Source organism: Strigops habroptila, chromosome 2, assembly GCF_004027225.2.
Source record: "Strigops habroptila isolate Jane chromosome 2, bStrHab1.2.pri, whole genome shotgun sequence".
NCBI classification, from domain to species: Eukaryota; Metazoa; Chordata; class Aves; order Psittaciformes; family Psittacidae; genus Strigops; species Strigops habroptila.
In genome coordinates, this window is record NC_044278.2 from 43,152,274 (window position 1) to 43,168,458 (window position 16,185).

The 16,185-nt window shown below is 36.9% G+C and overlaps 1 protein-coding gene across 3 annotated transcripts in view; it reads right to left on the reverse strand.

Moving 5' to 3' along the window:
* Positions 1-231: 231 nt before the first annotated feature.
* MBTPS2 (membrane bound transcription factor peptidase, site 2) overlaps positions 232-16,185 on the reverse strand; it is a 35,562-nt gene continuing 19,608 nt past the window's right edge. For 2 of the 3 annotated variants that reach the window (XM_030476009.1, XM_030476010.1), the window contains exons 8-11: positions 15,156-15,250; positions 13,065-13,260; positions 7,453-7,528; positions 232-6,116 (exon numbers count right to left, since the gene is read on the reverse strand). In XM_030476009.1, the coding sequence (XP_030331869.1) occupies positions 5,894-6,116; positions 7,453-7,528; positions 13,065-13,260; positions 15,156-15,250 (590 nt within the window). In that variant the 3' untranslated portion in view covers positions 232-5,893. Of the gene's footprint in view, positions 6,117-7,452; positions 12,932-13,064; positions 13,261-15,155; positions 15,251-16,185 lie in introns of those variants that run through there. The other variant, XM_030476011.1, reaches the window with a different exon arrangement.

Below are 16,185 nucleotides of genomic sequence, written 5' to 3' on the forward strand. Positions count from 1 at the left end.
TTACCTTATTTTTAAAAACAGATTTAAGCACATTAACAATCAAACAATGAATTTATTTGCAGGATACATTTACCACACATAGAAAACAATACTTATTGTTTGGTTGATTAAATAGAGAAAAAAGCAAAACAAAACCACAATACATTATTCAAAGTGTTCCATATATTCGTTAGCTGACATTTTCAAAATGAAGCTTTCTTTTTTTTTTGTCTTTTTAAAAAAAAAAAAAACAAAAAAAACCAAACAAACCCCACGATCATGAACAATGCATAGTGGGAACAAAGGGTCTAGAAATCTAACATTCCACAGCTGTGAGTCAGTGAGAAAAATAAGGCTATGTAGAGGAAAAAAACCCCACAGTGAATTCAAAACAATACATATTCCACTGACAGGCTTCAGATAAGATCATCTGAGCATGTGAAATATAAAAGCAAAGTTATGTAGGGAAAAGAGGAATTTAAAATATTAACAAACAACTTGGGAAGGAAGAAACTCGATTTCTCTAGTGATGCCTTAGAAATAGCCTCCAAACTTTCAAACTAGTATCAAACAAAGGTCAATTACACTATGGTGCTGTAAAAAAACAACCCAAGATGAACATCTAGAGGTGAGAAATATCAAAGTCCGTTTTGCTAAATAAGCTACACCTACCTATACCACTTATTCAGCACATATTTATCAGTGGAATGACAAAGTGTTAAAAAACCCAAAAGTTTGATCACCAGTCACTGAATGATTCAGTGAAGGGCTGGAAAACATATCTGCATGCTCCAAAATGTTAATTACAAGTTCTTTTCACTTTTCATGCCAATGTAAATGGAATGAATGGAATTGCAGTGTCATATCCTGCTCTTTGTTCCTGTCCTTTCACACTAGGTCAGCAGTGCGAAGGTTTCATAAAGCTGCCATAAACAGGTTCTTCACTGCCCTTAGTCGCTGCCATCTGCTCTTCACATGATCGTAGTGGACGAGTCCAAGGAACAAGAAAGAGTCACAGAGCTGCTGTTTTCTGGCAGTCTCTAGTACAATGCTTCCCAAATACTGCATTAGTACAGGATATGTATCACAGATAACTCAGCCACATTAAATAACTAATCTATAGGTACTGTTACATGAAATTCAGAATCAAGAGAGTAGAAAATAACTAATATTGGATCTTACCTGAGTTAGATTCAGCTTCCTTACTCACAAGGTCACAAGAAAAAAGCTGAGGCAAGACTGGTTGTGGAAACTGGTCTGAATGCAGGTGTATAGAATATATAAATAACTATTTATTTCTAGAGTTTAATTTACATCTTTTTAAAACAACTGAATACAGGTGATGCAATAAAAACCTTTATAACCCTTCATCTGCCACAAATGATATCCAAATTAAATCTTTCAGAGAGAAGACACAGAATTTATTTAGAAAAATATTTGCTACAGGTCACCCTTTGCCGTTGTGTAAATATATATAAGAAACTACTGGGAGAACTTGAATTGTTGATATGCTAAACTGAACAAAAATATACCCTTATTTCAAGAAAGCTGAAACACCCTGACTGCCATGGGGATGTCTGTCCTGATAACATTATTTTTCAGTATACTCTACCTAGTCTCACTCATGCCAGTTATCATTCAGAACAGCACAGACAGCAGCATTTAGAGTGATGGATTCTAAGGTTGACCTCTTTTAGTTACCCTGGAAAATCTGTGTTTATTATACTTATAGCTGAGGCCTCACAGAAAGCAAGAAACACATTTTAAACACCAGCTGAACAAAACTCATGCAGCTGTGGTTACATTATGTCCATCACTCATTTTCCGGTAATAAATACGTTAGCTCAGTTATGGGAGAAAAACATAGATGCAATTTTAAAATTCAAAGAAAGCCATGGAATTCATAGAGAGAAGGAAATAAAAAAAAATAGCCTACACTGCACATTATAGAGGACTGCTGTAAGTTATGCCTAAAAAAAGCAGCAGTATAGACTGTGGTTGTGTATATATCTATTATATGTATGTGTACATGTGTACGCACACATATACACAAACACAGAATTGTCATCACTGAAAAAAAATGACTCTCAATACAGTCGTCTGTTTCATTGTAGATAAAAAGGATAACAGATTTTCCACCATGGTTCATAAATTTGGGCTGACAAATCTGCAAGTTCACCTATACCTTTCCTAGTGAAGATTCTTCATTTAACTTGTACAGAAGCAAGCTGGTTTTAATTTCTTAACTTAGCAGAGTGTGCAACATCCCACATGCTAATAATTTAGCCATTTTCATCTCATATCATGCATTATCAAAACATGCTGCAGAAGTCGTTGCTGATATAAAAAAAAATCTCATAAAAAACCAAGTCAGAACAATGACTGATTATAATAATGAAATTCTTCTGGCAATTTTCAAGTAAGAGCTACATATAACAGTTCCCAATGTTAGACATTATTTTTTCCATCTGATACAGATTTAAAATGCATAGTATATACATACATAGTAGTATCCATCCAATCTTTAAGAGTGTTCTGTTTTATACTCAGCCAATATGCCCTATAATTATATTGATGGATTCTGTATTAAAGAATACATTACTTGCTGAGGGGCTAATTAGAATGAGATGTGGAAAGATTTCATTTTAATGAAAGGCTTCCTTTCAATTTTTACAAAAACAGAAGAAACATTGCAAATACTCCAAAGTAAAAATCCAACACACAAAAACCACTGTGTCCTTCTGTGTTCTCTCTCGCTAAACAAACAAGAACCCAGCAAAACTGCTCCCAGTAGCTGTATGTATGGTATGTGCTTATCAGAATGTAATCCATGTTAGGATTATAGGAGAATGAAATGGATCCACTGAACAACTGTTTTTTCAGAGTGGTCCAACTTCACTATTACCTTTGCCCATAGGTAATCTAAAGTGTGCTGGGTCACCATTCATACCCAGTTTGTTTAAAGTCTTCATTCAAAGCACCTGTACATATCTAAATCAACCCTTATTTAGTAAACTCCAGCACATGGAGAAATGGACTCAGGAATTATTTTTAAACACTTCTAGTACTCTCTCGCGTGCATAAGATAACCAGAGTCATTACAGTGTACTAGTGTGTTTTGCTAAAACCATGACCGGTGTCTTCTCTACCCTCTTTGATTACGAGGTGAAAACACAAGACTGAAGTTCTACTTAGTAGAACTGTGGCTTTCAGTGATTGTGTAAATTAAAATGGACTGGATTTAGTTTCCTTTGATAAAACATCATGTTTTGGTAGCACATTAAATAACCAGGAACAAACTGCCAGCCTCATTATAGCAGATGTAACTTCTGTAAGTTAATTCAGAAACTTTGTTTTTTAAATCTCTTGCCTACATTTCCAGGAGGGGTACTATGCTAAAAGGTTCTCCTAAGCAGCTGTAGTAATCATGAATAAAGATATAAAGTATCAAATTTGAAATGTTTTCCATGGAATATTTTCAAAATCACCACAGATGCATTTGTTGTTGCTTCAGATAATAAGACAGCACTGCAACTCTGATACATAAATAGTAGTTGTTTTGAAAAGTAAATACCCTGTCTGACTAAATTGCACTAAAACTCCTAAGTGCAAATTAATTTTGTGCACTGTAAATTGGATAAGACACTGAGACAAAGTGGCACAGAGCCATGGAAAAAAAGAGCTCAGGTTAGTAAACAGCCACTTAGGTGAGTGAGCAGGCTTCTGGAACATAGCCTCAGAGCCAGGCTGCTCCTATTCCTCCTGTCTGCAGAGACATGGCAGAGAGGCCCATCAGAACTGCTACCCTGAAACCCATATATGTTTCCAGGAATGATGATGAGTTAGACTTTCATGGTGTCCCTGAAAGAAAGAGAAGCCTGCTGGCAGTTTCTGATAGTTTGTGTTTCCTTTCTTGCACTTTGTGTGACCTTTAACAGTCCCCAAAGGGACCAACTCATGCTGGACTGGCTGGAGAATTTACTCTAACTGGGATCTGTGCCGCCGTGCCTGGGTTGAAATGACTGAAAATGAGAGGCATGGGCCTGCCACCTCACAGAGGTGAACTTCAAGAGGACCACCCAGCCTGTGACAGCACCGGACAGGTAAGTAAAGTAACATAACAACAAACAAACTTGCTCTCTCATTACTGCTTGCATCATCTTAAGAAAAGAATACACCTTAAGTGTGAAGGCTACTATGCAAAAATACAGTAGCACATCAGCAGGCAAATGCAAACATTATAGTTACAAATCTGTGCAGTACCACCAGGAACTGAGCTCAACCCCACTTTTAAAATAACCCAAGCTTTTATCTCCAGTGGCAAGAGCATCTATGTTAGCTGGTCATGAATGCTTCAGTACTCCCTGCAGGCCAGTATTCATGAGCTTAGCTTCCACTTCAGTTCCTGATGGAAAGGCCATTTCTGTAAAGGAACTCTGAGCAGTAGTGGCTTCTATACGGACACTGTACGAGGCAGAAGTTGCAGAGTATTTTTCAAAATTTTCCTATTTCAAATATTTAGGCTCCCAAACTAGAGCTTTTTTGCGTGCCCCCCCCCCTTTTTTTTTTATTGTGACTATATTGAGGCAAGCTCTGATTGTACCTGATTTATATAAATGAGACAATATATCACAGGAGGACACAACGGTCAACACATAATTCTATTGGGTACAAAATATTTCAGACTTTAAAGCTTCAAAGTATGTCAGACATACTTAGCAAAATACTGACTGTTCTACCACTGTTCATTTAAGAAGGAGGATATGGTCTGTATTCATTTCAGAAAACAAAGCCAAACCTTTAAATAGTTCAATTCATAATCATGTTCTTCCTCTAAAATATTGTGGTCCAAGACCAGATTCAGCTAGACATCTTTGTTAGCTATCTTTGAACAGAATGAATCCTAACAAAGGAAAACAACCCTTTGAAAGACAGAAAACCATCAGTGAGTTACTGTACATATTACATGCATACCATCAGAAGATAGACACCATAAAAACAACAGGTTTCACTTTTAACTGTAAACAGGTATTGTTTAATAATAACTATTATTTTTCTGAGTAAACACCACAAACATTACTTATCACTTAGGAATAACTGCACACAGAATACTTCAGCACAGAAACTAAATTCCGGTTATTTTGTAGCTATTGCTGACAAATATTGCCTTTAAAAAATCTTCAGCTGTGTATGATAATATACAACTGAATTTGTAAGAAACACAGACATGTGGGCTTTGTTATCCTCCCACATGCTTCATTCTTAACAGATGCTGATGCTTCTCATCTACATCCTGAGGACAACATGCTTCCAGTCATTTTGGCCAGCTGAAAAGGAAAGATGCTAACCCATATGGCCTTTCTCTTCTCATTACCACGTGGTAAGCAATTACTGAGCTTTCCACCATTTTGAGATCAGACTTTAGGGCTTCTTAGAGTCCAGTTTGGTAAAATACCACATAGGAAAAAAACCAAACCAAGACACTTAAGACTATCCTGACTGAGAAATGATCAGAGACCACACCGATTTTCTGACAATTATTCAAATTGTAAAGTAAAACCTAAGTGTTTTTTAATCCCACTTTACAAATGTTTGAGGCCAAATAATTCCCTTACTTTGAGATCTGAATTAATTCTTAGGCTTTTTCCTGTGAAACTTTACAATGCAATCTCTTCAAAATTAGCACAGTGCTCAAAAAGGTATATAAAAAGGTTCATACTTCTTTCTATTAGATTTCTCATGACGACAGGCACAAGGTTGTATAGCTTTAAATTAAAACAGCAGCCACCACTCATTGTTCTTTCAGTGTCATTTTAAGGGAATTATTTCAACCTCAGCACTGAACAAATTTTAAAAGGTAATGGATTCATTATTTCTGTGTACTTTGAGAACTGATGGAAACGTATCCAATGTTCTATCGCGCTGTCACCATCCAAAGTCCCAGTGCAACATTGGCAGCTAAAAGTGCACTACCAGCAAGCAAAATTAAAAAGCCAAGAAGCTCTCTGTTTTGTTTCTCTACAATCAGGGAGCTCAGAGTGGCTTCCAGGAACGAATTTAATATCCATTGACCATCCAAAGCAAAGCAGGGTACAGCATTGATAACTGCCAGTGCTCCAGACAATGAAATGAGGCACCTGTTTGACATTAGTTAAGGTTCATGAACAATTTCCAATAAAATGTAAAAAAAAAAAAACAAAACCAAACCATATTTTTTATTTCTACTATGCAGAAACATCTGAGAGTTATATTTCTTAGCTGCCATATTGTTTCACAGAAATTATATAATAAGCTTTACCCCATAACATACCCAGCTCAGAGAATTGTCTTTATAGATTCATTTGTTTTTAAGCACTAGGTTTGGATACTTAAAGCAACCTGCAGTCTTCACAACTCGGATGAAAGCAGGAGACAGCAAAACCACACTTAACATTGCCCGTCTTCCTCCCTTGCTTTGTGTGGTTTTGGAGGAAGGTTATAGCTCTGACACCATGCCTGAAGTAAGAAGGTATTCTAGACCTATGACCTAAGTATGAAATGATGATTAGGAATATTTTCCAAAACACTCCCTCACTGAAGTAAGTAAATGCCTAGAATATAACTGGAAATCTGGCCTCTCTCTCCTACTTACCTGTTAGCCAGAAAAGTTAAGGGGATTTCTGCACGTGCATGTGCACGTGAGAATGAAGCAAGGGTAGAATATTTCTATTATTGGTAAAAACTTGCTAACTGTAACACTCACCTCCATCCTATTACAGCTGGATAAGACTACATACGACTTAGAAAGCAGCTGGGTCAGCATGAACCTTGGTGTGTTTCCAGAAAAGGGGAGCAGGTGTAGCATCTTAACTCCAGTTTTATGGACTACATTGAACTACACTGTTTAATTGTTCTATAGCCACTCATAAACATTCCAGTTTCTAAGGCTAAGGGTTCTTAGATTAGCCATATTCAAGCCTACTAATCTTTATGCATATATATATATCATCTTGTTCATTAATAAGCATGTTTAACTGAATTATGATCCTGCTTTTTGAATAGGCTGAGTTTTCTTTTCTGTTGAAGAAAAACAAAACCAAAATAACCATATATTGTTATTTAGTTCAGTATAATGACTCAAAAAATTATAAAAATCCACCATACCAAAGCTAGCAACAACATCTCATTTATCTTGCTGTAAATTCAGGCTTACTTCGACTTTCTTGTCAGAGCTGTAAAGACTCATCCTCAAGAAAGAGTCAAAAAAAGCACTGACCAAAAATATTCTACTAAGCACAAGAAAGTGAGACATTTCATTTTGAGCTTGGCACACGGACAATAATCAATGCAGAGATGGGATAAAGATGTCAAAACTCTACAGAAATGTTTCAGACATCCTGTCTAAAATTATATCCAACTGAAATTTTGCTGGGTCACCAAATTCTAAACAGTTCTCTTTTTGCCTTAAGTGAACAAATATACTTCAAAGGATACTTGCAAAATGTCTCTAACACCACAGGCAGATCGATGCTTAGAAAGTTTTGTCGTGGTACAAAACTGCTGAGACTTACTGGAATGGAAATATAAAGATACACAAAACATGAACAGTCATTCCAGGATTATAAATTATGAATTTTAGATCATAATTTTGCAGAAAAATCAGATCCAAAATGACATTCCTTCAAGGATGAATAACCAACCTAAATACGATTTTCCTTTGTTTTAGTTGTTAGAAGAGTGCCGCCACTAAATATTTCTTAAACATGGTCACTGTCATAGTAAAGTCACTCCACAAAACACAATTAGCATGATTTCAGTGAAAGTAGATTTAAGATACATATTTTCAGAGGCAAATGGACATATGTAGTCATAAAGACCACATTGTGTAATTCAAGTCCTTTTCAAAGAAAAACATATAAAAAGAGATTATAGCTACCAGACTTTTTCAACATACGCAGTCCACATGTATACATTAATACTGTGGGTGCACATGTGTACTTTCTCTGAAGATCAGAAAATTCTCTTGCAGTACCTGCAGAAGACTCCCTGACCTGAGGCTGAGCTCATGGTGTAGAAAAGCGGGGCAGAAACGGAGCAGAATTCTGGAGTCACTATAAATAGTAACTGGAAAATTGCAGTGTCAAGCACCACATGACCTTGAAACACTTCTTTAGTATTGTAGCTTCTTTGAAGTCGTATATGAAGCTTCAGCTGACTGCATGTCAAATGTTTAAGGAGACTCCTCAAAGAAAACTGAGGTAGCTTGAGGCCTCCCAGAGTGCACTCTGTTAGTACAGGGATGCTCCATCTGGGTTGTCTCATAAAAAGTCTTGACACAGTCTTTCAATGTAAACAGCACTCTCAGTCTGCCAGCCTCAGGGACCATTTGAAAGCCTTAGTTCTGTGACAACTGTAAGAAAGACATCTTTCCTACTAGAAGGCTCCAATCATAGTATAGCAGAGTCATACCCCCAAAAGGAAGAGGTTATCGGTAAATTAAAGCAGAATTAGAAAATCACCTTAAGGATGAGCTTGCACAGTATCAACAATAGTCACTCTGTCCCTAAAGAAAAACTTTGGATGCGAATTGAGGCCAAGTGCAATGGCCTGAATTTTCCCTACCAACCTGGGTAAAACTTATAGGAAAAGAAATACCATCTCCACAGATATATATGAAAGGGAGAGTTCAAATCCCACTCAATACAAACATCCCTTAGAAAAGGAACAATTTAATCCACTCTTTGAGAAATTTGAAAACCATAGGCTAAGAGAATACTCAGAAACTCAGAGCACTAGTAACATACCAAAAGTGCTCTTAAGTGTATCTTAGCTAAGAGCGAGAATCAGATTTCTTCAGGTTCAATAAACAACTCAAGGACATTGGAACAAAGATGAAGGGAAAGTAGTTCCAAAGGCGCTACTGGCAGAGAACTAGTCCATTCAGTCAAATAAACACATTTTCTCCTGTTAATAAAGCCCCTTGCGATGAGTCCAACCAGCAAGTTGTACACCATAGGATGGAGAGGTTTGGGTAGCAAGGAGTCCCAGAAAAAGAATGGTTTGGTGTGGCAACAAGCAGAGAACTTTCCAACACCAAACCTGCCATAGTTATGCCAAGACAGCTTGAAAATCATGTTCTCTGATTTACCTTAGCTTAAGAAAGACCTTTGAGTTAGGGGAACTGAGAGAAAATAAGTAAGTCTGTTGGAGTACTGAGTGAAGAACATAACAGACAGAAATCCTGGACACCATCCAGCTCAGAAAGTCAGAGGCATCCAAGTCAAGTGACATCCAAAGAAAACAACTCATCAAGATGAAGGCTGGTATCAGAACATTTGATCAGACCTCTTATTCAAAAGCCAAAATACCAAAATGGCTGACGCAGCCAGTGTATTCAAAGGCCTCAAAAGACAGCATACTATAATTTCAAAGCTTGATTGCCTCTTGACAAACACCTAATGGCCACTAACAAGTTACCATCCTGAACCTGAATGGACTGAGGTTCCTACATTGAGAATGGATCACTCATCTCCTTCTTTTTTTGTTGTCCCTGACAGCTGCTAGACATGGATCTAAACTCCAAACCTTGCTGCCAAAGCAATATCCAAAACACAAAGAAACTCTTCAGGAAGATACTGGACTGAGCTCTAGACACTGTAATATGACGCAATGAATGAATTTAGTGGCTGTAATGGATCAAACCTAATCGCAGCAGGCAAATCTGTCCTTCAACAAATAACAAAAGAATTACAGAAATTACGTTCCCCAGGCTTGTCTTCAAAAGACACTGCTGGGAAGAGGTGAACAGCAATGAGGCTGGATGAGAGAAGATAGTCATTGTTTTCCCACTCCAATTAAACAATTCTTTGACCTGGAATTAACATTTCTTTTGTTGGCTAATGCTAGATAGCGTTCACAAATATTGAGAAGAATGCACAAGGGACACAACTTTAATTAGAAGTGATTTGGAGACTAGGTTGACCAAAGAGCTTTTCAAAACTTCTTCATGGGGGAAAGAGCATGTATGCTATGGGTGAGAGGGACAGTATAGCATGAGATTATTTCTGTCTCCAGAACATGCAATCCTTTAAATATGGGTTGAAAGCAAAGCAGGATCATCTTCAGCAAAAAGGGAAAACAAGCATGGAAATAATGAGAAACCACACTGTAGCAGACAGACCCTCCGTCAGAGTTAAGGCTGTTGACCAAAAAAACTCCCCAGAGCTAGGAAGTGCGTTTTTTTTTTACATTTGGATACAACAGAAGTAGAAGACTGGTCTAGTCTGGGGAAATTATCCTCTAGGTAAGTTCCATCTTCTTTTCATGAAGGAAATGCAGGTTTTGATGCTTGATGGGCAATGCAGATACAGTAACATTCAGGGATATGATCTTCCCTCAAACAGTGTAAATTCCAAATGCGAATGTTAGTCACCAGATTCTTCCTAACCAACAAGGGCCAGAGAAGGATGCCAAGATTTTGCAACACCAGAAATTACATGAAGGAATAAAAACCCTCATACAAAATAAAGAAGAAACACTGCAGATTTGCATGGCAATAATGACAAGGCCTTCCATTTCAACCTTAGATGTCACCTGTCCAATATAGGAAAAGCCTCTAGAGCATAAATGGCCTGTAGTAAAAGTCTAAAAGTCTTGAGTAACTCCACATGAATTAAACCTACAGTATGAGTTTACATTTGATTACATTAGGTACTTTTTACAGAGCGAAGGCTATTAGAATGGATTAATTAATGTGTCCATCCTAAACAACATGCATTCCTAATCATTCCTTCTGTTTTAGTTTTGGCCAAATCTCCAGCATTGTAAGTTCATTTAGGATTATGATTCTTTACAGGACTGTTTTGGGTTTTTTGGGGGTTTTTTTGTGGTTGTGTTTTGTTTTGGGGTCTTTTTTGTTGTTTGTTTGTTTTTCCTTTTGCTACTGGAAACATAAATTTTTTTAAAATACTGTGTCTGGAAGCCAGTTTCAAATGAAAAAATATGAAATAATTACTTCTCCATATAGCAGGACTATCATGACAACAATACAAGCCTAAGTAGAAAATAATACATGCATAATCTTAGAATGTTTTTCGAACATTACTGCAGTGACATTTCTAGAGAAAGTAAAGTCATAGTACACACTAGTGCAACTCCAATATTAGGTTGTGTGTTAAACGTAGCACCACTCTAAAAAGTAATGTTTCCTGCAGGTAGAAAGATCACACTAAAGCATAAAACATTTCACTAAAACATGTTCCTGTTTCAAAATTCATGCAGTAGAGGAAGAAATTATCTTCCTTTCACTAAAATGTATTCCTGTTTCAAAAATCACACACGCAATAGAGAAAGAAATTATTTTCCTCTCTTAACTGTAAAAAAAAATGGTTACCACATACTGATCAGTCACATTTGGGGGGAAAAAAAAAAAAAATAAAAATCAAACCTGTTGGTCCCAAGCCAGTGTTGTATAGTGCAAAGTTAAGTCTGAAATATTGAGTTGTTTCATTGTAATGCATGGAACTCTATGATAGTACAGTAGACTACCTGCTGCCCAAGCCAGGATCCTATAATTTTAGCTCTGGTGTTTTTCTAAGAGGAACGCAGAGCATAGGTTGCATTTGCAGCAAAGTTTGCAATAAAGTCTAGCTTCTAGCTTTGAAATTAACACATTCAATGTGCAATTCCCAGGGTACAGTAAATCACTTTTGAACTATATTCCTGTAAACACACTGTAAATTGCATTTTCACACAGTAACTTCTTAAAGTAAAACTACCTCTTTAGATGCAATAACATTTTTTTCTGACTTCTGAAAGACTTGCAGGTTCAATTGTTTTGCAGAATTACTGTTCAACAGGAAACAGTGACTAAAACTCCATCACTCCAACATATTGGAAAAGAGAACAATATCAATTGTTCCAGAGCACCTACAGTTTGTATTGTTAGAGACCAAGAAAGGGAACTTATAATACTTATCAAACTCTATTCTTAAAATTTGTTGCTGCATTTGGAATAGATGCCACCAAATATAGAACTGTGTGTTAATGATACACAGGTGAACAATATTTTCCTCCTAAATGGCAAGAGGGCAGAAATAACAAATGAAGAGATCATATTTTGGGCTAAAAACATGACCAGCACAGAAAGATGACTGACAGATTAACTGAACATATGTTTATGCAAGAATGTTAATGGATTTACACTACCAGATTTCATCACTGTTTCTAAAGCACTTTCGTACTTAATTCAGAAAAATATCATGCCTTGCTAAGGAGGTACTTCAAGATGTCTGAAGTAAAATCTCGCCCTGTGAGGTCTAGCTGTCTGTGAGGAACAGACAGGTTCCTCACAGGAAGGGACAGTAGTTTAATGCTTCATGCTTTTTTAAGCCCATCTGAAGCTAATTTGCAACATGCCACTCAAGCTACTAAGTAGGGATGTTGATGTGTTTGTTCATTCTTTCCATGCTTGCTCCAAGAGCAGAATTACTTTTTACTCTACCTGGCTCAAGAATATAAGCTTGCCTAAAGGAGAGCCATAGTCCATTTCAAAGTCAGTCAGAAACTAAACTGTTACATGTTATTTAAGTACTCAAATAAATTAAAAAATAAGAAGGAAAAAACTATGTTGTGACTGTACTTGTGCCTTAGTAGTCATGGGAATCTGTCACAGATACTTGGGATATGAGGTGTGATTTAAGCAGTCATGTTAATATTCCAGGCAAGGTGTTAGAGCAAGATGGCCTAGAGATTTTACAGCATCATTCTGAGAAGTTTATGTGTTAGGAAAATGCAGGTGACTGGTTCCCATGACTAACCTGAGTGAGATTTGTTATAGAAATAGCCCTGTCATACTTTCCTGAAAAAACACCAAAAAACCCAACCATCTCACATATGGTTTCTATTACCTTTGTAACTCATTGCACTGTGCACGTTTCATTTTAGGCCTGAGCAGTCCATGTCTCTCCACTGGCTGTGACAAGAAATGGATTCTGCATTAAACAAGTTAACTGACAAGCGCTCCAAAACCTTGTTCAAGCAGCCAGGCAAAGTAAACCACAATATAGATCTTTTTTTGTTGAACCGTTTTAATAAGTAATACCAACCTGTATACTGAAGATGCATGGGGTGTCCTACATATAGCATGTCAATATGGGGTGGATGTTTTACCCTGATTAGCCTTGTCTGGTTCTCTAAAGAAGGAGTCACACAAAAACTAGGAACAAAGTCTTTCTGGCAGTCCATGTTGGTTCGACAAACTTTGCTGGCTTCAATAACTTTTCGTGCTGGCAGACAGGCATACTGCAACGGGCATTAAAAAAGATTATCAAATTTAAAAGTATTTTCCAACAGATCAAAATAAAAGGTATTATATATTCCATTTTAAAGCAAAGGAAGTGCCTCACTGATATACTACCAGCCCATGAAGAGCTGAAATCTTACTTTTTTGGGGTTTTGCCAAATCCTTCAGAACCTCTACCTGACACATACTCAACCTGTCATTCCATTTTTGGTGGAATGTGAAAAAGAGAGTATGCACATGTACCAGAATAAAAGCTGTTTCTAAAAATGTACACACATGCACAACAAAAAAATCAAGGCATCTAAACATAAGTCAGTGATTTCTAATGAACAGAGCCTGCATCAACATACTAGTGACTTACTGTTTAAGAAGTTTTAGTCTTCATTGATTTAAAACCTTACTTGGCTGAACAAAACCTTATGTTCAGCAAACAAACCTACCGGCTGTGTGGTAGCTAAGAAACCATTCTTAACTGTTTGACTCTGCAGTCTGAAAGACCAGATCTTTCCTGCTCCCCACAGGCCAAAAGCGAGTACGGCAGAAAGGAACAGGAAATTGGTTTCCCCCCTCATGTCTCTTGTAAAAGCTCAGTGATAGTTTTCCTTTTGTTCTTAAACACAAGCAAGAAAAGTTCTTCATCTACTGTTTGCCTTAGGGAAAAAAAAAAAAAAGGATTTTCTTCCTTCTTAGCCCAATAGTTACAGGCCCCATAGATGCATGAGTGTCAGACACTCTCCATTAACTTGAATACAAGCTCTTTCTATTCTAATGAGGGGAAGAAGGCACACTTTCAAATACTGCTGTGTAGCACTGCAAAGACTATTTAAAATAATTGTTCGAAACCCCACAGCCTGTCTAAGGACACTTGAAAGTCATAGGCTTCTAAATGCTTTTATTTCTTTTCTGTTCCTAAGAAGCAGTCATGAGCTTAAGAATGTCAAAGCTCAGTGGGGTAGTGATTTATCAAATCTTGCTGAACTCCAGGATGTCATCAGCCATGGCTGTATTTCAAATGAACTGCTGCTCTGTGCTCAATTCTTAGTGGCTAAACACAACAAAACCACCCTGGAGTTGGAAGTTTACCACCACAGAAACTGTAAACATAGCAGATGTAGGAACTGACTTATTTCCCTTTCTTTAGGTATTTATTATGAGTCTTCATAACAACGATGAACTGGTGTGCGTAAAAAAGTTGACACAGTTGATATTTGTGCTTTTTCCTGTAAAGAGAACTGTTAGAAAGATTCCATCACTGTCAATCTGGATCGTGTACTTTAATAAACATTTCTGTATCTTGAAGAGAGTAAGTCAAAATCCTGCTGACAAACTTTATGTGGTTCCACATGTTACAAGAAAATGAACATGATGAAAAAGGAACCAAATAGAGGCCCTGATTTGAGAAACTGGGCAAACCCTAGGACCTTCTCTTCCATGTTTTTAGTTTAACCTAGTGAGCAGCACTGTTTCAGACAAAATAACTGAACACATAATCCAGTGCTTTGCTTTGCCTGTAATACTCAGCACCTTTAAGACTGAGGCACCAAAATAAACAATTTCACCTTGTTCTCAAAAGTTGTTTTTTCTCACTAATATTCTGCATCCAGTGGTGAAAATGGGAGAGATGTCTTTCTGCCTAAAGGAATGAGGGGTACAAGATCTTTTCTGATTCTTCTGGAGACTTCCTGAATGGTCATGGGAAAAATAATTTCCAGTATTTTGGCTTTTTTAAACTGTAAATGGGGAGAATAACATACACATACACCCTTATTACAAAAGTGTAGATACTCTTAAACACTTGAGTATGCTGCATAAATGTTGGTAAATATTACTAATTTAATTTAAATAATCTCAGATTTAAAAAAAGAAAATAAAAATAGTAGTTTACATAACTTACCAGTTGGCTGTCCAAGTTATTGCTATATGAAAAGCAAATATCTGTGAGGCTATTGTTACTACAACATTCAACTGTGCCATCGAGTCTTCTATACACTAAAGAACACAGGCATAGAGCAAATGATGAATATTATAGCAACTTCCTGAAAATAAATCAGTCTGAATCAAGTAAAACAATCATTCTGTAGCCTTCAAGAATTACAGCAATTCACACAGCCTAGCTGTGGTTAAGTCCTAACTAAAAATAGGCTTCACCACTTACATGTATGAATGTCACCTGATTTCGACCATGTCACATACTGATTTTTTCATCTTAATAAATTCCCTCGAGATACTGGGGATCTACCACTGCAGTGTTCTGAGCATGATGAGTTACAAAATACTTCTATCTGTTGCCCTCAACTTGCATTAAGGTTGCATTAAGGCAATTTGTTAGCTGCTACTGTACCAATTTCACTGGCTGGCTGTGGAAATGACCAAGACTCAAAATGTCCTTACTAAAAACATTAAAGCCTTTAAAAGATTCAAGTTTTTCAAGCTTTCCAAGCCTTGAATGCTGCAGCAGTGAATAAATGATGTCTTAAACCATGATTTAACTAGTACAGTACAGAATCTTTGTACAGATGTTCTTTAAATAAATTTAACCTAACTTACTCTATAACAACAGCTTTTAAAGAAACACACAAAAGAATGGTCACTGTAACAGTCTGTGTCACAGCAACACTGCAGTAGACTACTGTGAGGTAGATCAAGCCTGCGATACTGGTTGCTGATTTATCACTGCATAACCTGCAGGCCACTAACATGGAACTTTATGCCTGGGGCTTACAGGTGCAAGCACTGTACCATACAATCATTTTTTCAAGTACCCTGAGGTTAGGCAAGCACATATATTTTTGAATAGTGAATGTCCATGAAACTAGTTTCCTTATAAACTACATTGAAAACACTTTTTTAATTTCAAGAAGGTCCTTGGGGCATTGTTTTCTGTCTAGCTTCATACTCAAATAAGTTTACTCTCCATTTGTTTT